The sequence below is a fragment of the Prionailurus bengalensis genome, chromosome B1 (genome assembly GCF_016509475.1).
Source record: "Prionailurus bengalensis isolate Pbe53 chromosome B1, Fcat_Pben_1.1_paternal_pri, whole genome shotgun sequence".
Taxonomy (NCBI): domain Eukaryota; kingdom Metazoa; phylum Chordata; class Mammalia; order Carnivora; family Felidae; genus Prionailurus; species Prionailurus bengalensis.
The window spans coordinates 4294014-4316550 of record NC_057344.1 but is presented as its reverse complement, the minus strand read 5'-3'; the positions used below and the strand labels follow the sequence as shown (position 1 = coordinate 4316550).

The 22537-nt window shown below is 39.9% G+C and overlaps 1 protein-coding gene across 2 annotated transcripts in view; it reads left to right on the top strand.

Moving 5' to 3' along the window:
* Positions 1 to 22537, top strand: part of CSMD1 (CUB and Sushi multiple domains 1) — a 2022422-nt gene that overhangs the window by 361080 nt on the left and 1638805 nt on the right. For both annotated transcript variants that reach the window (XM_043557450.1, XM_043557440.1), the window contains exon 2: positions 15154 to 15370. In XM_043557450.1, the coding sequence (XP_043413385.1) occupies positions 15154 to 15370 (217 nt within the window). The remainder of the gene's footprint in view (positions 1 to 15153; positions 15371 to 22537) is intronic.

The window sequence follows — 22537 nt, the reverse complement described above, 5'->3', positions numbered from 1 at the left end:
AGTCTGCTTTGGAAAGTTTTACTAAATGGCCTGAACTTGTGGCGAGGAAACAGACAGAGCTCTGTCTCCCTTTAATGCGTCCCTGCGACTGGAGTGGCCCTGCCTGCTGAATCTGGGGAGGGTCTGTTCTTGGCCAGTTGGGCACGTTGGTTCTCTCCTGTGGGCTGACAGAAATGGCCCCGCTGGTCCCACTCGACCACAAGACCCATTTCCCCCCAAAGCAAAACAGAGAAAATATCAGAAAGGAAGTCTCATGTGCTTGTTTCAAAAGAGCTTTACTGATGTTAATAAGCTAGACTTAAAAGAAATGTCCAACTGGGCTGCATAGTTCCTGCTCTCCCGATATCTGAGACTGAGTTCCTTTTCTGAGATCATTTCTCCAGTAGCCCCCTTAGACTTTTATGGTTCTTTTGAAGACTCCTATTAATGTCATCTCTCGATTCTTTACAACTGGGAATAGAATCGATCACTTCTTCCCCTGCCTCTCCTTATCTGCTGTCTTGCTAGTTCGATTGGAAGATGGTGTTGCAGGGTTGACAATTCGGTCTCCTGCTGACCGTGCAGCTACTTTATATCTCAGAGGAAACTCGAGACTGAGGCATGTTCCGAGTCAGCCTCTCGTCTAGGTCAGTGACTCGACCACAGAATGGACTCAGGGTCTTCGGTCATGTCTGAGAGTCCCAGATTTGCGACACAACCTGTGTCCCTGGCCTGCAGGCCGTCGTCTTCCTAAGCTAGGGTTGTGTTCAGTCTCAGAGCCTGTTGTGTTCAGTGAATCAAAATGGCGTCCCATAGTAAACATGCCCCTTCCCAGAGGGGGAGGAGATGGGTGGGTTTCATCTAACTCTTAAGTGGTTGGGCTAGAGATAATAACGACCGGCTGTCATCATACACCTGGTGGAAACTGAGATGGTGCACATGTCCACGGGAGACGTGTGAGACTCTGCGAGGCTGCTGATCACGTGGACTTCATCTTGCAGCTGGGGACAGGGGAGCTGCTAACCAGTAGGGGTTGGGTCCTTGGGTGTCAATGTGGAGAATGACGCTGAGTTGAGAAACGATGAAACGTTCTTCTTTCTTCTGTGAGCCACCTGTGTTTGTTCCAAGTTTTATTTTCTACAAATGATTATAACCAAGCTACGCGGGGGAAGAGCTGGAATTTGTGATGGCACAGGTTGTGATGGTCCAGCGTGCAGGCCAGGCTTTGAGGCAGGCATTCCTCGTGGACTTACTGATTTTAAAATCCCGGGCACCAGTAGAGAATGGTTTTAATAATCTTTTTTCCTGGACATGCCAACGGATGATTTTTGTTTTAATTGAGATATGATGGACCTACGGCATTATACCGGATTCAGGTGTACAACATAATGATTCAGTATTTATGTGTTGCAGAATTATCACCCCAGAAGTCTAGTTAACATCCGTCACCATACATAGTTACCAAATTTTTTCTTGAGATGAGAACTTTTTTTTCTGCAATGACAACTTTTAAGATCTACTCTCTTAGCAACTTTCAAATATGCAATGCAATATTAATAGCTATATTCACCATGCTGTACCTGACATCCCAAGACTTATCGATCTCATAACTGGAGGTAGCTTTTGACCCCCTTCACCCATTTTGACAACTAACTCTTGATAATTAAATACTTTTTTTTTATCACGTATTAATTTTCCCTTTGCTCTATGCCAGCTATATGACATTCTTTACTTTGTACGCTTTTGATGGTATGGAAATTTACACATCACTACGATTTTTTCGTGGTTGAAAGCGACGCATACATTTTAGCCTCAGCCTTTATAGTGCCATCCATTTAGCCTCACATGATAGTTTCCTCAGACATTCCAATAGAGCTAAATGTTTTCATTTACTGTGCCAAGCTCTGATCAGTTGACATTGCAAATGGCCCCTTATCTCCATGTCCATATTCTTTATGGTTACAAATACTTAAGTTAGGCGTATAATCTCCTGTTGCATTTAAAAACTTGAAGCAAAGCAAATGAAATTAGTATGTTCTTGCAAAACAGATCCACACTTCTGTGAATATTCGTTATCTAGGACAAAAGCTACTCCCCTCCCTACCCCACCCCTGGTTTTATTTCTGATCTCAAACCTTGGAAGGTAAACTCGGGTAAAACAAAAAGGAATCAAATCTAGATATAACTGAACAAAACCATGTTTAAAGGAGAGGGGGAAACTTTTGTGCCCTCAAAGTTCTAATTAGAAATCAGTAAAATAAAAAACACAGGCAAAGCCACCTCTAGACCTTATATTCTTCCAACTCAAGGCCCCAGATTTGAAAGAACATTAGTTCTCTTCAGCCAAAGTAGCTGTTACTGGCAATCCTAATCCTCCATGGAATTTCAATATCATGCATGATTTCTTCAGAAGTATCACCAAACCAAGATAAACTAGGGGACAGAAGCCAGGGCTCTGCTGTCTTGCCTGCAGCGTAGGAAGTTGAAAGGGCATAAAAACAGATGTAGACACGTGGTAAAGATCGATTACAACAACAGATCCATAAGTGGACCTTTTCTTTCCGATATTTCCAGAGCTGTTTGTCAGTGTCTCCGTCTTGTTTGTGCCTATTTAGATATAATGTCACTCTGTTTAAGATGTGAGAAATTCTGATACCAGTCGAGTTCCCAATAGATTTATCGTTAATCAGCTGGGTGATAGCACCCCCTGGAGTTGTGCAGTATAGTGCCCCCAGTCCCACGCCTAAAGATATTATTGTAACCCCAAGTCCCTTTTTTAAGTACTAACTCATATAATAGCTTTGGGTCAAAAGACTTATTTGAGGAATACAACTGAAACTAGAAATAGTTTTTGGCTTTCTCACATGCCCACCTATAAATAGAGACACATAAGCAGAATCCAGTCTTCAGCTCAGATACAGAAACACATTTTTTTGTTTCTTTCTCAATTTACATAATTACCTGTCTCCTCACAAAGAGCAGTAGGAGCGTTCTGAGGACTTAGAAACTGTCCTTTGCTTCTGTAATACAGTTTGTAAGAGTTATTCTTTTTAGAAAACAGAAGGAAGAAATAGTATAAGGTTTCTACATTGTGGCATAATAGAATAAGCGTCAGTGTTAAAATAAAATACTCTGGTTCACTTTCCCCTTCACCTGCTTATGGGTATGTGGGTGTGACTTTGGTCAAAGCACCCAACTCTTTAGTTTCCCCATCAGCAAAAAGAGGAATGCCAAGGTCTATCAAGATCCCTGCGAGGACAGAACATTTATGGAAAGTGCTTGCCATATGGTGAGTATTCAGTGCATATTGTAGTAATATCCTCTATCAGATACAGCCGTCAGCCTGGCTTTTCTGATCCTGTATCCTGAATGTTTAATTTGTGCTAGGCATTGTACTCAGCCCTGGAACTGGAACACCAGTCTAGGAGGAAGACATCTGCCCTTCTGTGGCTTACAGTCTAGAGCTCTTATCTCTTCGTGAAAAGATTCAGAAAATAATGATGGGTTATCAACAATGACACACTCTTCTCAAATACGCTGGCTGATAGAGCAGTTGAAGCCCACAAGAGAGATTTGGGGCCAAGGGAAATAGGTAGTCACAGTGTAGGGAATATGGTAATGGGATTGATACTTCATGGTTCTGATGGACTAAGCATCAGTACCGAGGAACTCCTGGATTCACTCCTGACTCAAATCAATCTAAGGTATATATGGAAACAAATTCTTTACACACTGATGCTGTTACCACAGTAGACATGCATCCTTCCCCACCGTCCATAAAATGCACTTAACAAGTAGCCAGATCCCAGGTCTCGCCAAACACTGAATCTGGGACAGTGGGCGTCATGATGTCTCTCTACCATCATATCGGGGACTTTATAGTACACCCTCAAATTCCCTACAAAGTCACTACCTAAAATCACAAAGACTCTGGGTAAAAACATGATTGTAAGTGTCAAAATTCTGTTCAAAGATGAAACCTAGTAGAATGTGAAATCAACCCTGTAAATGATGACATATATCATAGTTTTCTATGTGCAGCCACCGTGCCAAAATTACATTTTTCTTCCAGGTGGACACAAAATCCACATACAAATCTCTGTGCCTGTATGAGAGAGGAGGGCCACGAGAGAATCTCATTGTCCTTGTGCTCCTTGGCTGGACTTTCCATCACAGGACTAATGGCCAAGGCACCACTGAGGGCCAGTGAGTGACCAAGACCCTCCGTGAAGCCACTGAGGGTCTGGGTGGCAGAATCATCTCCAGATTTGAGGAAGTGGGAACAAGAGAGACCTTAAATTGAGACCTGTAGCATGTCAGGAGTCTTACAGGTCTCCATGGTCTATTTGCCCAAAGCACAAATACATACAAACCCTTTAAAAAATAAATTTACATGCAACTTCTTGGAGACCAATTCTTTTATATTAAATCTATAAAATAGCCCTTAAGATTCTAACGTATGTCACCTCAGTCAATTATTCTGCATAGTATTAAAGAGTGGAAAACTCATAGCATGTTTATTTTTCATTTTTTAGCATTTACTTGCTAATTTGGGGAAGGGTAAATACCTGGTAATTTGTCATGCCTTCAGACCCTAAATCTGAAAAGCTTCCCTAACTCCAAAGGACCTCGTCCATTAATGCTCTCCTTTACCTTCCTTGCAAACAGTTTACCCTGGCTCCGTTCTTCCTGACGCATATTGGAGCATGGGGTTTTAGCATGACTTTTGAACATTTCAGTTTCTCTTTGGAGGTAAACTCTCACTAGATGTTAAAAGAGACCATAATATTAGAATTTTCAAATATCTCTGGATGATCTAGAAATCATTTCCTGCGGTCCAGGAACGAAGGAAATCCGGAATGGAAGTGTAATGATAATCCACCTGCCCAGAAGGGGCTCATGCAGAGGATAGGATAGGGTCGCTGGTAGAAATTCTGAGCACCCAGGGAAAGACTCAGCTGGTAGTTTTATTTTGCCTTTCTTAACAAGGAACACTAACCAGATTATACGGCATCGTGATTAAACTATATAAGTTAATATCTTAGATTTTTTAATGCTCTGTTTAAGGGAAACTTGGTTCCCTCCATTGATCCACCACCATTACCTTGAGAGCCTAGTTTAGGCTTCTTTTGACTTCTCATGTGTTAAAGCAGGAGTATGAAATAACATTATTTCAAGTTTGGGGAACAATTCAATCCTCCTTGTCCGTAATGATGTGTTTCATTACTAGGAATTGCATTAAAAGATAAAGAAATATCTGACATCCAATTAAGAATGTTAATTGTACCGTCTATGGAGAGAAAGAATCCCCTGAATTGATGAGTATGGTTTGTTTCCGTGAGAAAAGTAGAATTGGCTTCAGAATAATTCGCAGTATAGAAATGCAGATTTGAAGGTTCTGAAAGAAAAGACTCCGATTTAGATGGGAACCTGTTTTAGGCAAAAAGTCATCTATTTAAAGAGCATCACTGTGGGATCTGGGAACCACAATAAAGTGGGGCTGTGCTTGTTTGTTTTGTGTTAATTTGATTTGTTTAGTGCTATAATAAACGCCGCCATTCAAAATCTATGAAGTCAAATAATTCAACAATTCATTGTTGGTATTTCAAGTACCTTAGTGTGCTTTAAGGGACCATACAGGCTGGGCACCAAGCAGGTGTGGGTGCCCCCCAAAGGCACCTTCTAGAAATCACCACAACCTTGCAAAATCACCCTCATTTTCCATTTGTGGAAACTGAGGCTACTATTGACCAGGTGACCTATTCAAATCCCTAGCGCCCCATGCTGGAAATTCATCACACTTTGGTTTTGTTTGATTCGGAGACCAATGCTATTTTGCCCCTACCCCGTGCACAAAGTTCCTCCAATTTGTCCCTGCGGAGTAGGTAGACGTTGAATGAGTTTATTACCATTAATGTAACAATTTCTCAGTTGGTGAAATCATGACAGTATTAGAATGAACTAAAGCTTCCTCCCCTGGGTGCAGTAGCTAAGGAAACAACATTGACATCATATCTGTGCGGTTCCAGGTCTGACTCACTGCAGCTTTCCCTTGCCCTGAATTATGACCCCCTTTTAGAATGAAAAGGCAGAGATGCCAATATACCAGGAAGATTGCAGAGGAAAAATTTAGCTTCAAATAAAGCAGGGACTACTTAAGTTAGTCTCGGGAGCTCTCGCCAATCAGGCTGCTGAACAACATGGAGATTGCAGGACCCCTCTTCTCGGCATACTAATGGCAACACCCCAGTCTGAATGCCCTGGGTAATCAATTGCCTGGCTGGAGTATGATTGAAGTTCCTTCTGGTACCACTACTTTATATCTTTGACGACTCTGTCCACCTGAGTGTGTATATCGATTACATTTATGCCACTGTCACCCCTACCCCACACGCATATGCCTCAACTTGACCACGTGCTTCAATGATTGAACACTGATCGCCAGACACTGTTCTAGAATGGGGATATACACAAGGCGGGTGGTGCCCTCACGCTTGAAAGGGTTCCACAGCAGTTACAGAGACAGGTAGTCAACGAGTACACAAGTAAACAGGATATTTTCATGAAATGCCGAATACAACAAGGAAATACAAGAGGGTGCAGGGTAGTGAGGATCGATGCTGGGGTGGGGGGGGGGTGGTTGCTGATGGAGATGAGAGTCTGCACTGCAACCTGCATGGAGAGATGTCACATACGGGAAGATCTAGGGGAAGGGCACTCAGGGCAGATGGATAAGCATGTGCGAAGGCCCCGAGGCTGTGGACAAGCGGAGTGTGTTCTAGGAAAGGAAATGAATTAAGCAGATCAAGCCCACTTGTAGTGATGAAAACAGACTTTACTGGAGGGAAGAAAGACCCTATGCTTTATATTTGTAGTCCGGTGAAAACCCCATTTTCTATTATAAGCACTAGAAATCGGGCATCCGTGCTTCATTTGTAATCTAACAGCTACCTGGGTGGCCTCGTTCATGGGCTGTGAAATCATTAGGGATGAACTGATTCCTTGGCATCATCTCAGGCTCGTGAGCCTCTGGCTTTTCTACATTTTCTCTCTGCTCATGTTGTGAGTAATCTCCCATAAGTGTTTGGGATTAACACTAAACCAAGCACCCTAAGGCTCTCAGCTACAGTAGCCGATATTCAGCTGCTCTTGACGCTCTGAGAGCTATAATGCTTCTAAAACTTCCTTCAGGACGTGTCGTTCCTAGAAAATGCCCGGAGACCTTAATTTTAAAACACCTTAATCAAAGTCCTACGAAGGGCATTTTTGAGTCAAGATCCTTGTGCAATTAATCATCTTACAAATAATGCAGGCCCTGAAATAATCGATGAAACCGTGGAAGATAATGCGGAGTTTAATGCATATTTGATTTGTTTACCGCTTCAAAAAGTACTTATCTGATCAGGGAAACTTCCTCTTCCATCTCTGAAATTTGAGAGCTGCTATTTGAAATTCCGGATCCACTTGAGAGTATGCCATATTCCTTAGTCATTAGAGACAATGAAAAATTCAAGCGAAGTTTACAGCTATTTTTTGTTTTTTTAACTTCAGAGTTAGGACATTGTTACATCAAGAGGAGGAGGTGATTTTTAGTCTTGTAGCAAACCTACGGGTGTGTGGTATTATCTTTCCATAAAAATGTCAAAATAGGAGAAGCTTTGGAGATAGAAAATCTGGTCGTACAGAAGTAAAATTTCCCTCGCATAGAAATGTACATAAGATACGACAAACGTAAATTGTTGTTTTCATGGAAAGGATACAGGGAATGAATGGAGATGGCTGCTGAGTATAATAAATAGTTTTTAAAATTTTTCCTGAATTGCATTGTTTTCAAAATAAATCAGTGTTGCACTTGTCCCAGCAGAATATAAACTTGTTTATATTTTCTGTGTGTCTTGCCTGAGATTCAGCTGTGATGTTCGCATAGCTTCTGCTCATTCTCTGTATTTACACACAAGCCTATTCTTTCCTCTACATGGGCCAGGTAGTTGGAATGTAAATATATATTCCCAAATCTTCGCATCTCTGGGTTATTCCTCTGCAGCCCGGGTGATCATTTGTCCTGTGACTGGTTTCAGGGTCGGGAGAATTCAGTATGGAGTATCCTTTCCTGGAATGGCTTCCTTCCCATACTGAACATAATAGACCATATCTCCCTGGAGCCACTGAACCAAATCTCATGTCAAAATGCCCTAGAGAGGAAAACATTTGCTCTCACAATGGGATTTACATAGCAAAGGCATTACCTTATCATAAATCTTTGTCTGCATAAATCTTGTCACACCTATCAAAACAAAAGCGAGGCTAGCTTCTACCTGAAAGGCTGTGCAAGGATTAAATGAGATAGTATACGCCAAGACCTTGGCACATGAGTTTTGCAAAAATGACATCTACGGCTTTCTAAGAATGGGTCATCGGGTCCAGAATTGGGGCAACAACACTGTCAACAACTGTGGCATCCAGGAAGGCATTTGTTGATACACACACTCGTTCATCAGATGCTTCGGCCAACCAGAATGAATCACAGATGAATCATCTCAGCAAATGCTTTCTTTGAGGAAATGAAAGGTGTGTGCTAAGTAGGAGAACAAATTAGACAGTAAGCGTTTAGGAGGGGGTACAGGAACCTTCAGAGCAGAGGTTTTTTTCATCTCAGAAATGCCAAGGACGTACGGCCACGTTCTCAGCTGAGTGTTTTCCGAGAGTGACTTTCAGAGTAGGGAACTGTCACAGGGCACAACACGCCCTGTATCTGTCAGAATGGTGTTCCAGCCTTCATGGGTACACACCCCTGTTTAACCGACATCGTCTCTACCCTCACCGGGACTCGGTGTTGCCAGTGGGCTCTTTAGGGAAGCAGCGGTGGTCTTATGGACCTTCTGGGAATAAAAATCAGGATCAACAAGCAAACAAAACAAGACACATCCTAGATCCAGTTTTCCTGGCTGTTATTCATTCTGTAGGACCAGACATTATGGCTCTGAAACAAACCGCTCACGTACATCGGGTGACACAACGCCACTTTAAACAGTGTCGGGATTAGTGAAGTGTTCGGGAAAGTGATGGCAGTGATAGATCAGTTTTAAAGAAAAACTGAAGTGAGAGTTTCCCAATATCTGGATTTCACGGCGCGATCTAAGCCATTCACTAAAGTTTGATCGGTACTCAAGCCTAAGACGGATTGCATTTTGTATGGGGCTGGTCTCTAGTGAGGTGTTTTGGGGGGACAAACACCAGTCTCTGGCGTCAGAAATCCCTACTTTGTTTCTGAGAAACTTGGGATGACTCTCCACTTCCACCTGCATTTTCGTATCTATACCCTTCATGTCGCAGGACTGCCGTCTGGCAAACTGAGATTCCGCGTGAAAATGTAGTTTGAAAACAGTGCCTCGCTCCCAAAGTCTACGAGAGGATTAAAATGCCTGCTGGTAATCCTCTGTGTGGGAAGCCGTGCTATTGAGGATCTCTAAGTTGGGTAGAAATCTACACTAAATTAACTCTGCATGAGTCCCTGACACCTAACATTCTGTTGATTACTTCAGAAGGAACCAAGTATTTCGTAAGGTATAATTTAGCTGCTATGTGATTTAGATACCAACTTCTTTTGTTTTCCGAGCTCCAATGAGATATAACTGATACAGAATGTCGTTAGACGCCCATCTCTTAAAATTGCGGCGGGTATGGAACTTTTCTGACTTGGTTCGCTTGAATTGTAGCATCTCACAAACTATCTGTGGGTACAGTTCTGTGTGTTTCCACGTGACATGCATTTAAGGTATGTGTGCAACGCATATCATTACGTACATACATTCTTTTTCTTCCGTTGACATTGGCGTTTGATTTCAAGGTAACTTCCATCATCAGAACTTGAAGAAGGAAGACCAGTAGACATTTTCTTCAGTAACAAGTGAGCTTTCGATCCTGTAAAAAACAACACAATTTTCACTAAAAGATTAAAATTATCCGCAGGTTGCTTCAGTGCCCTTAGGAAATATAACTTAAAAAAGTACTTACAGTCGATGCCTGTTGAGCAATATGTTGATGCGCGATTATGTTTATAGTATTTAAAAATGCGTCTACTAAATTTCCTTCCAGTTAAAACAGTCTGCTTCTTTTAAGCTGTTTTGAAGGCCGACATTTAAATCAAGAAACATAGATTTAAGCCATTTAAAAAGAAAACATTTGTAAAATATTTGAGGGTTCTCTGTAGCAGACAAGCGCCTGTTAGAGTAGGGTAACCAAGAGGGGACAGTCATATGAGGGAGATAGGCAAAAGTCTTTGCTGGGACGTTTGAGGAAGAGCCTCCACCTTGGCATTTGCTGGTGGTGGGGCTACAGGAAGTCCCACACTCTCTGTGTAAGTGCGTGTGAGCCCAGAAATGTACATAGATGTCATGTATCATCCACATACATTCATCTGTGGCTTTACTTTATTCAACTAAAAGAACATTTTGCTATTGAAGCAATCTTTCTTTCAGACATACCTTACCAAGATACCTGAATTAAGTTCTGGTGCCAATGGTGAATGTCATCTGTAAGTTATTTGCATTCCTGAATTATAATCACTTCACATCCTGGGGTTAACCTTTTGGGGAATAATTTTGCTCTATTCACAGCTGGTGTCAGCCGTTATTTTTTGTGAGTGTGTTAGGAAGCATGAACCCCAAATAGATCATAATGATGCAGAGATCCACAGCTCACAGTAATTGTTTTTAAGGGGATGTCCTTCAATTCAACATTAGTATAGATTTTGAATTTCTCTCAGGAGTTGTAGTCAATACCATTGTAGTACTGATGTGTAGACAAATAATTATTTTCACATGCCTTGTGTGTTTTTGTTTTTAAATGAGAGTCGAGATGCTTGAGTGGGACAGGAGACATTGAGTAAATTGTTGGGAAGTTCACAATTCCGTAGTGGGACCAAAGCGGGAGGTGGGGGGTTGTTGTTCCTACAAAGACAGACCAATAAAATGAGGATTTTTTTTTTTTTTTGTAGCACAAAATGCTATTTTCTTACACCTTTTGGATAGACCTCCACCCAGATGAGAGAGGTCAGGGCTGCAGAAGGACTTCCATATTATGATCCATTTGTCTCTTTCCAATTTTAGAAAAACCTGGCTCTGATTCTGAATCTCCATCTGCCTATAATCATTGTTTTCCTATTCTACTACCTTCTTCTTATGGATTCATGAGGTTTCTTCATTACATTATGAACATGCCATTTGTTGAATACAAACATCCTAGTGTTTGTATTTCTTTTTCACTCTCTCCTTTCATGAGTATCATTTTTGGGGTTCCGTTTAAGAGATCTTTGCTTGCCACACAGATCAGATTTTTTATGCTATTTTCTTTTGGAAGTGTTATTGTTTTATACCTTCCATTTTTGTCCACAATTCATAAGGAACTGATGTTTGTATACGTAGTAAGGTAGGGATCAAGATTTATTTTTCCCATTTGGATATCCAGTTGGCCCAGAACATTCTATTAAAAATACCATCCGGGGCGCCTGGGTGGCTCTCTCGGTGAAGCATCGCACTCTTGATTTCTTCTCAGGTCATGATCTCGTGGTCCGTAGTTCGAGAATTGCAGTGGGCTCCATGCTGGCAGTGCAGAGCCTTCTTGGGACCCTCTCTCTGTGCCCCCACCCTGCTCACACTCTCTCTGTCTCTCAAAATAAATAAACTTAAAAAAAAAAAAAAGAAAATAACATCCTATTTCTAGTGCACTGAAGAACCACATTTGTTATAAATCTAGCATTTATATCTCTGTGACTTTGTTTTGGGGCTTTCTACTCTGTCCTGTTGTCTATTTATCTAGGTTTGTACCAGTTAGCCACTGTTGAATTACTATAGCTTTATAATAAGATATGACCTTCAGTAGCATAGGATCTCTGATTCTGTTCTTCAAGGTTGTCCTGGATATTCTTGGTCCAGACCAACTGCATCAGAATCTATCTAAGGGACAGATACGTGGAAAGCCCCTAAGTTGTTTGGAATGTGCATCCCCGCTGGAGGGTTGCTCATCTAACTTTTGAGCACTTCCCAAAGTTCCTCCCAGGGCCTGTGGAAAATTCTGTCTACTGATCAAATGCGACTCATTCTTCAAAATCTACTGTACTAATCGGTACCCATTGCAACCTAAGTGTTACTTCTTGGAGAAAAGTCTTAATATCTGATAATCTGGTTCAGCATGATGGGTCTATAATAGTAGCTACTTTCCAGCTGACACTTTTCCCCTTGAATTTATTTTTCTTTCCTCCAATTTATAATCAAGTTTTCACTTTTTGATTTACTGTGAAGCAGGAATTGCTAGATAAACCAGAAAAGCTATTTTCCTTAAAGACCTTCAAAACCCCCACAGCTTTAATATCTACTTGTTACAGTGTTATTGTTAGATTTAAATTTAGTGGAAAATGGGCTTCTTATTAGTTCTTTGGTTTTAAACTCATAAATCCCTTTCATTAAATCTTTTTTATTAAGATTTATCAAACTCCCACCAGCATTTGATAATATTCCTGTGAAAGCCTTGACTCTCTGAGAGCTACTATTGTGTAGTATTTTTTTTAACATGTAAAACATAGTTGCAAATAATTTTCTGTTTGCAGTTCAACAATAAAAGCGGGGATAATGCTTGTATTCAGATACTTATACTATGTGTAATAATCTGCCTATGCCCCGATCCCTCTCAAACTTTCTTATATTGTTAGGGTCAAAGCATTTAAATCCATTCGAGAGTATTGGTGGGAAACGTCCAGATGGAGAAGGAATGAAACCCTGCAGGCGGTGCCCAGGGGCCACTTGCTAGCCAGCCCCAGACAAAGAAAAGGTGGGAAGGATTTGATAGAGGAGTTGTTTTGTTCTCGCATATGGCGGTGATGTTCGCAATGAAAGTAATTAAAGTGTGTTCATTAGGGAAGATAGCCTGTCTGTCCTGACCTTTTCCCTTCTGGCTGGTTGATATTACACAGAGCCTGGGCAGGCACAAAATGAGAAGTCACAGAACAGGGAACGTGTAAATCGTAGCAGGGACGGGGGTAGCACAGAGAAGCCACAGAAGGTCCGTACCCTACACTAGACATGGTAACCAGGGGAGAGGAGGGGGTGGGAGAAACAGGGAAACACAGGTGGGGAACCATGGAGAAAAGCAGGTGGATGAAGGATGATGCCTGGCAGGAGGGGAGGTCAGGAAGGGAAGGGTGGGAGGGTTTATCTGGTGGCAAGAAAACAGCGGTGGGCAAGCAGGTGGCTGTTGCTAATCTCCCAGCAGATCTTGTACACTGAATCCGGGGGCTACAATTTACAGCAAAAGAAGGGCCTGCTCCTTGGAAGCGCTCTTGGTATCCGAGAACTGCCAGAGAATCCCAATGTTAAAATCAATAGCGTAAGACTTTGGGCAGCCACGGCCGCCCGGAAGCAGCTCTCAGGCACAGTTTTAACCCGCTCAGTGGCCGAAGGCAGCTTTGTGGCGCGCTCTGCTCTTCCTGTCTTTCCTCCTTCTCGTGCGGTTTGGCTTCTGTACCAGTTCGGCACCGATTCCACCAGTAGTCGGGGAGGGGGCTGCCCCCACAGCAACAAGCAGGCCGCGCTGGGGCGTCGCGCAGGGCACCTCCATCCTGCCGCCGTTCACCTGCAGACAGCATCACATTTCGCAGGGCTCCAGACACACACGGGAAGTCCATGGTGTGATCTGTATCTCTGACCTTCCGGTTGGAAATGAGAGGTTCCCACGACCTCTCCCTTGGGTTCCGTTAATTTGCTAGCGGGGCTCGCAGAACTCAGCAAACCCGTTTACTCACTAGGTTGCTGGTTTAGTGCCAAAGAAATTAGACGATGCCAATCCACAGCCGGATACAGAGATGCACAGCACAGGATCTTCCAGGGTCTCCACATGCTCACAAACCCGGAAGGCCTCTGAACTCCTTCTTTTTGTGTTTCTATGGAGACTGTATCATGTAGGTGTGATTGATTAATAGGTGTCGTTGGCCCTTGGCAATTGATTGAACCTCCAGCCCCTGTCTCCCTCCCGGAGGCCATGGGTGGACGTGGGACTGGAAGTTCCGGCCTTCTGATCACGTGGTGGTTTCCCCTGGCAACAGCCCCCATCCTTAGGTGCTTTCCAAAAATCCTCTCATTAACATGACACAAGACATATATATATATATATATTTTTTCTTTCATCCCATAGGACATTCCAAGGTTTGTAGGAGCTCTGTGCCAAAGGGACTAAGACCAAGTATATATTTATTTCTTACTTTATGTCTTATTATAAATCACAACATCACAAATGTCAAACTTGAATACTGAGAGCAATCCTAATTCAATTCAACCTATCTAAGGGAAAATAGAATAAGAAGGGGGAATAAAGTGTGGGATATCCTGCAGATGTGCCCAGGGAAGCCATTTCTTCAATGGCATCCATCACTGCAAGATGCACTTGTGCTTACCCCCATCTGCTGAATACCCATCCCCGGCCATGGGAATAGGAAGCCTTTGACGGAGGGGAGGTCCCTGATTCCCTTGGGCGGCTCCTTAATCTTTGCTAACTTAATTTCTTTGGTTGTACGCCTTTTATTTTGGACTGGATAAGATTTCTGTGGCTTTGTGTTTTTCTTTGACTTTGTGGGACTTTGCCATATTAGGTGAGAACCAATAGTTTGAATACTAAATGTGGTTTTCCCTAATTATTCATATTGCTTCACACTGCAGTCATTGGAATATGCCAATATGTGTGGATGAGTGTAGTTTTATAGTGGTTATTTGACCTGTCAATTTAGTTTCTCTGAGCAAGGGACTTATAGGCAGGGTGTTCAGCATTCAGCATAATACTACCCAGATAATCGGCACCAAATTTGTTTCACAAATATGGTAGGTTGATACCGATGAAGATGTATTTAAAATTACAGAGAAAATTTTTTCCCCAAATTTCTAATGAGTTCCCAAATTTGTATATTTTCCTTCTTTGCCTTCCCCCCACCCCCGCCCACTGTTAACACTGGACAACACTGCTACAATTTATCATTCAATAGTTGTGCATGAAATAAGCCGCAAAATAAGCCATTATAAAAACTGGTCAAAATGGTTGGAAATTTTTTTTTAAATCCCAGAGGAAAGATAGGCCACAGTAATATACTAATATGCTCTTTGTGTGTGTGTGTGTCTGTGTTTTCTTTTCCAGGTCAGAACTGTGGAGGCTTAGTCCAGGGTCCCAATGGCACCATCGAGAGCCCAGGGTTTCCACATGGTTATCCAAACTACGCTAACTGCACGTGGATCATTATCACAGGAGAACGTAATCGGATACAATTGTCATTTCATACCTTTGCTCTTGAAGAAGATTTTGATATTTTATCAGTTTACGACGGCCAGCTCCAACAAGGGAATTTGAAAGTGAGGTAAAGTATTGGTTCTTTATATTATAGATTTAGGTAGCACTGTTTGACTTAGAGTCTGAAACTTAATTGGAATTAATTATGTGAACTTAATTAGCGGAAAATTTTAGTTACAATAAAGAAAAAGTAGACTGCAGATTTGTGCACTCTTTAATACTTAAAAACTTGTTATTAAAAGCAATCATTGACTTCATTTATAGACATCAGATTGTTGAAGATCTGCAAAACAATGCTGTCAAGGTAACTGAAGGAAAGTGACAATACGCCATTGTTTTTAAGCAACTGTAGATTTGAGAGAAAATGCACGAAGAGAAATGCATAAGTACAACTCAGAGAACAACAAAAGGGACTTTTATATTGTCAGAGAATACATTCACTAAAAAGTCTGGGAGGTGGGCGGAGTAAAAACATGAAAGAACGTTGAACTCTGGAGAGAATTTTTGGTTTGCACCATCATAATGCATTCTGTTCTCCATTAGTTTTCTCTTCTGATCTATGATTTTTACCATAAAGAAAGAAAAAAATATTTTCTGGAATGATTTTAAGTTACATTTTTTAAAAATTTATCAGCAAGGAAAGCATTGTACCTGCACAAGTTTATGCATTTTTTTTTTTAATTTGCCAAAGGAAACAGGAACATCCCCTTCAAGAAAGTGGAATTTCTTAGGTAAACTGATGAACATACTTAAATAAGGCAAATAAGTCTTTACCCTCGGTTTTAAAATTCTATACTAATTAGGGACTGTTTGCTGAATATATAAAGTTAGGTAAAAAATTGACAGTGGGCAGAAGAGGTTGTATTGGTTAGATAAATGAAATGGTATTGTCACTAATGTCAACAGAAATACACACAAGTCACATATTTGATTTTTTTTCATTTTGTAGATTGAGAAAAGTCCTACAGAAAATTGTACATCTAGTTAATATATTGATATATTAGAGTATATGTAATTGATATATTAAATATACAATGATATATTTTCTTTGCACGTTCTTTATGCATTTTCAGATATAAAACATCTTTTGGTTTTTCTGGGTCACTTATAATATCCATTGTCTATTTTTAGAAACTCTTTTCCATTTATCCTTTTTGTCATATTGTGCACACAGTTATCTTCTTTATGGATTATTAGGTAAACTTTCTCCCGCCTAACATGTATGGCCCTACGCTTTAGATGTTTGGCAAAGTATCATGTATTAATCCTTGGTAGTTTGATGCAAGATTGATTCCACGCTTACTGATCTTCTAAATATTAGTTATTTACTGGTTTTTATTCCAAATAAATTATGATACTAGAGAATAGTGTTATGTTGTAATAATAGAAAGAATTATAATAGAAACTGCAAAGACTTATAAAAAAACAAAAGAGAATCCAATTTATTCAACCATGAAGTCATATGACTTTGTTAAAAGTATTCATTTCTCATTCCATTAGAAAAATTCTTAGTATGTCCCCTTAAAAAATACTTCTTTGTCAATACTTATATTTCCCATTTTATTTTAATTTATAATTTAAAAGTCGTTTATTCTAATTTATATCATTGTCTTTTTTATTTTATAGTGTTTTATAATTATTTTACTTTATAACTTTATTATAATTCCTACAATTCTATCTTATTCTAAAGGAAACCTGCCTGAATGTTAATTTGAGTCACTGTCTCTAAACAACTTATGTCCTCATGGTAACATTATGATCACTTTATATGTTAACTACAAAGTTTAGAAAACAGCATTCCTACCGTCTTCAGTATTATAACATGATCAGCAGTGGAAATATTAAGGATGGGACCACTAAACTCATTGTACTTTATGTAGAGGTTCCAGTGAATAGTATATAAATTGGTGTCAGTGCCTCAAAGAGCTTTATAAATATTGGTGAGTTGCATGATTGGCATCCTCATTTTTTTTTCTCACGTGGGTATTTTTACTAGAGGAGGCAAAGCAAAGAAAGCTGATAAGAAAGAACTCCTTGGGTTCCTATACACTTCTCAGTTACCTACAATATTTCGTTTGAGACAGAGAAAAAATAGGTCCTGTTTCTGGTCTTTAAGGTGTGGAAGATGGTTTCATGTCTCCATAAGATTGTATAATCTTTCTTCTACCTTCCCACTTAGAATGCCTTTGTGTGGACAGTCCATGGGGGTAGGGTAGCACTTTGGGGGACAGAAGTGGTCATTCTAGGTATCATTACACAAATGAGCAAAACATATCAAAAAAAGAATTCCATCGACTGCTAATTGCTATGGGTCTTTACTCAAATCAAAGATTTTGGATAAATAATGGCATGAACTATGAAAAGGAACAGTGTCAGGGCAAACCCATGAGGTGGTTGCAACATTTCACCATCGGTTCATGGCAAAGCAGTTTTAAATAGCATCGAATTCTAATGAATGAGGTGAGGGAGACTCCAGTCTCCTTGTTGCTACGTGTTTCCCATTAGCAGTTGTCTGTTTCTCAGGCATACATCACTCAACACTGTAAGCATCCCTGGAATTCTAAGGATCTCCTGTGACAGGACTGATGTCCTCTCTGGCCCACTGTGTCGTCACATTGTTACTTAGAGCTGTCCTGCTCTCACTTGTCACTTCATGGCTGCATAGAAACTGTTTTCATTCGCTCAGCATGTGTGCCCACAAAAAAGTTAATAATTGTTTTATTAAGGAGCTTGAGAATTTCCATAAAGAGATTTCTTTTGTTTCACCACTGTAAAGAAAATGTTTCCAAAGACTCCACTATTTACATTTAATCCCCCAGTGACAGAATTTAGGATTTGGGGGTTAGGATTGTTGATATTTATGTTGCAATTTGACGTATAGTGAAGACTAACCAAATTATTTACCCTGTGTAAAGAAAAAAATTCTTGAAAACAAAAAACATACAGTTCATGTTACCATCTTGGATTGTTTATATATAGTTCAGACAAACACATATGATGTGCCCCTCCATCAATAAATTCAATTTTAACACATAGATATTGACAGGTAAATTAAGGCTTCTCTTCAGCACAAGAGAAAAGATTTGATTCAAAATTGGAAATAGAAATCTTCTCTTTGAGGAGCACCTGGCTGGCTCTGTTGGAAGAGCATGCGACTCTGTTCTCTAGCTCATGAGTTCGAGCCACACGTTGAGTGTAGATTTTACTTAAATAAATAAATAAACTAAAAAAAAAAAAAAGAAATCTTCTCTTTCAATTGCCTGGAATTAAAACCACTGATTTTTATGACCTGTCACAGACCTGTCACATTTTTGCTGTTTTTTTAAATCTCTGGACTTTATAGACTCTGCCCACTCTCTTGCTTCTCAAAGCCCTACAGAGGTCCAACCAAGTAGTCATAAAGTCTTTGGTTTTTATTGGGCAACATCTCTTCATTAGCTACTACCTGTGCTGATCCTCAAGAAACTGTTCCAATAAAGGCACTTGTTCTATTGTAGATTGACCCAGACATTTTGGTTGACCAGTACACCAATACAATGACATTCCTTCCCGTGGCTCATGCCTCCTCACCCGCAAATACGATAGAAATGTATTCCTCATACTTCTGGAGGCTGACAGTCCGAGATCAAGTTGTCGGCAAATTTAATGCCTAATGAGGGCAGGTTTCTTGGCTCGTAGATGGTCGTTTTCTCCTGTGTCCTCACATGACAGAAGGAACAGGGTAGCTCTTTACGGTCCCTTTTATAAGGTCATTAATCTTATTCGTGAGGCCTCCTCTCATGTTCTAATCACCTCTCAAAGGCCTTACCTTCAAATACCATTAAATTGGAAGCTAGGATTTCAACATACGACTTTGGGAGAGGGGTCACAAACATTCAGTCTGCAGCACGATGGGAGTACTTTATTTAGTTGAATAGGTTTTTCCTTGCTCTGACCTTATAAGAGAATATGTTTATCATTCTATTTCCTCATCCTTCTCTCTATTCACCTAAAGGATGTCGTACATTCAAAAACCCATTTAATATTATACTTATTTCAGAAAATTTTCCCTGTGCTTCCCAAATTAAAAAACAAGAACCCTCCCAAAGACTTTTTTTTTCTAAGCTCCTTTAGCACTTGGCACTGACATAGACCCTGAAGCACATACTCCTTTCAAATTATACCAGCTCTGAAGTTGCCTCTAGTTGGGGATGCATATCTCTTTGTTGTGGTGTGTCAAACAGAACATATGTCCTCTGAGGTCAAGACATGTGTCGTGAGTGTGTCTTCTCTGATGATAATAGATATGTTACCTTGAAAATAGTCAACAAATCTTCATGGGGTGCTTTTGATTAAAAATACTCCTGATTCAGGGCCCCTCATCACTGTCCTCTGTGCGTGTAACCCCACATGACTTCTATCTAACTCCTCTGGATGGGCTGGAGTTAATTGTCCAAGAGAGAGGGTGCTCGCTAAATATGAAGTGGTGACATAGCATTTATTTGTCCCTAAATCAGAAAATAATCGAAGTTGACATCAATTTCCAAATGTGATAACATTATAATGTCAAGCTTTGAATGGAAATCTCATTATAACCTCAATAAATGAATAAAAGTGAGTCTATGGAGGGAAACTGTGTCATGCATATGTGGGAAATCAGAATATATTATTCCAGGATTATTGTAGAATACAAGAAAATAGCTTTGGCAGTGATCTTGACTCTCCTTCTGTGACATACAAGATTATCCTTTATTTTCTGCGCTGATGATAAAGAAGTTGGGAATTAATATGATAGGGCCATTAAAATCAGGAAATCATGAATAAGTATTGCTAAAAGATCAGTTTTCTCCAATTTTTTCCTACTCTGTCATAATGTGTCTGACTGCATTAAAATTAGTTAATAAACCTGTCTAATCTTAACTATATCTGGTGGTTTTTAGAACTTGAGAACTTTAAGCACAAAGAAGGGGTTCCACTTATATTCAGATCATATTAGACTAGAGATCTAGAAATGCCTAAATTCTGCCTTTCTGCCCCCCATTGCTGGTATGAGGTCCCTATGGAGCCATTCACAGATCGATAGATAAAAATCAAAGCATCATTCTATTTTTAGTTTGGGTGGTGACTCATGCACTAATTAAGACTCCAACAGAGGTACTGCAAAGTGGGCATAGAATATTCGATGGAGACTAGAGTCTTCTATTAATACCAGACATGTATGGTGACATCTTATCATATTCAGCCAGACACATGGTCAGGAGGAACTGGAAGGAATGGCCAGCCTGCCCACACCAGCGCCTGGTGAGGGAGGGCTCCAAAGAGAAGGGCCTAGTAGCTGAGATGAAAACACAGTAGGAGAGTCCGTGCACACCAGTGATGTCTCAGGCCATCAAACTCCAGAAGCCCAACCAATGCTTTGGTGTCTGATTAAACAGGTTCTCATACCTTCGCGAGGACACCACAGAGGAGCTGAGCGGGACAGTGGTGGCATTTGCTGTTCTCATATAAACCTATCACAGTCCCATAATTGTGTGAATTTGTCAACAATGTTCACTCCTCTACATACATATTTTAGGTGAGGAAATAAAAGATAACTGTTTCGGATACATCTTCCAGATTTCCTTTTTCAACATATGCTTTAAATTAGCAACTCATAGGCAAGGCTGGTGCTTATTGGGTAAGGATGAGTTGATTTTCCCCTTTTTTTTTTAAGTTAGTTGTCTGCAGTGGGCTAGATGAAAGTGAAAGCCAATTAAACCAGAGATTCAAGGGTGACATTGTCTGAACACTGATGTATATCTATATATCCCTATGTCTATATCTATATATAATTCCCCCAGCTGATTTTAATAGGTAGCTTTGGTTGAGACCAACTAGAGTGTGTGTATATGTTTTATGATTTACATATATATATGACATATATATATATATATATATATATATTCATAAGACCTGTGTTTATTAACAAAGATGAAATTGCTAGTAAGGAGAAATCCCAGAGGTAAACTAATAAAGCACTTAAGGGAGATAGGCAGAGTTATGTTTGGAATAATGCAATAATACAAGCAAGTTGTAACATGTACTTGATTTCAGTTCCAATCACTACTTCTTAAAGCTCTGGTGATCTTTTTCTGCAGTAGCAAAAATTGATGCTTCATTTCAATATCGTGGCCATTTTGAAGGTGGCAAACCACATTAATATGGCCAGAGAAGCCTTTTGGATCATCAGAAAAATACATATGTGTGTGTGGCAAAATGCCCCCAACTCCTATGACATTTCCTTATCCACATGCAGACATAAGGAATATCATTGCGAGTCTCGGAAAGAGAACAGATGGACAAGAAGGCCAATAAATAATTTGCAATAGGACTTCATTTTCTGAAGAGCTATTTTGTGGTGTTGGTCATGGGAACCTGAAAGTAGACATGGCTTTATAAAATCTACAATCTTATCCTCACTACCTGATAAAAAAAAAAAAAAAAAAAAAAAGAACGTGGCTCATTGATTTAAACGCTCATACAGAATAACAAAACTGCTAAGAAGAAATTCTTCAGAACACGTAATTTAGAAACCGTGAAGAAAATGACTAGAGAATTTGACTTCCTAAAATTTAAAATCCAAAAGCCCAATGTAAAATGGAGAAGAAGAATTCACAATAGTTATGAAAGACAAAGAGCCGATTTCCTTTATTGATAAGATACACTATCAGAAATATCAGGAAATAAAATCATTTAATTAAACATCTGGTAAAAATATGACCAAAAAATTGAAACGTAAAAATATGAAGGCAACTAGTATACCTAAGCCAATTAAAACAATAATGTGAAATAATGTCTCACCATTCTCAATGGCAAAACTACACGTTTTGATAAGTCAGGGTTTTGGGGAATTATTTTGGATATAAATTTTGAAATTTCTCACAAACTGAAAAACTATAAACACATTCATTCAGCAAGACTATGCTATGAACTTATTCTACAAACGTACCTCCAAATATGGCAAAATATATGGAAAGCAAAGTTTATGAGTGCATATTGATCATATCTAAAAAAATCAAGATTGTCTATCTTTCCACAGGGACTGGTTAAGTAAATTACAGTATATATGTAATATAAGATACCATTAAAATTAATACATGGGATCTTCAGAGGCTGATATGAAGAGATTCCTATATTTTATATTTAAAAATAAATACAGTCACAAACGTCCAATATCTCTTAACATCTTATTCTCTTATAATAGATGGTGTGTAAT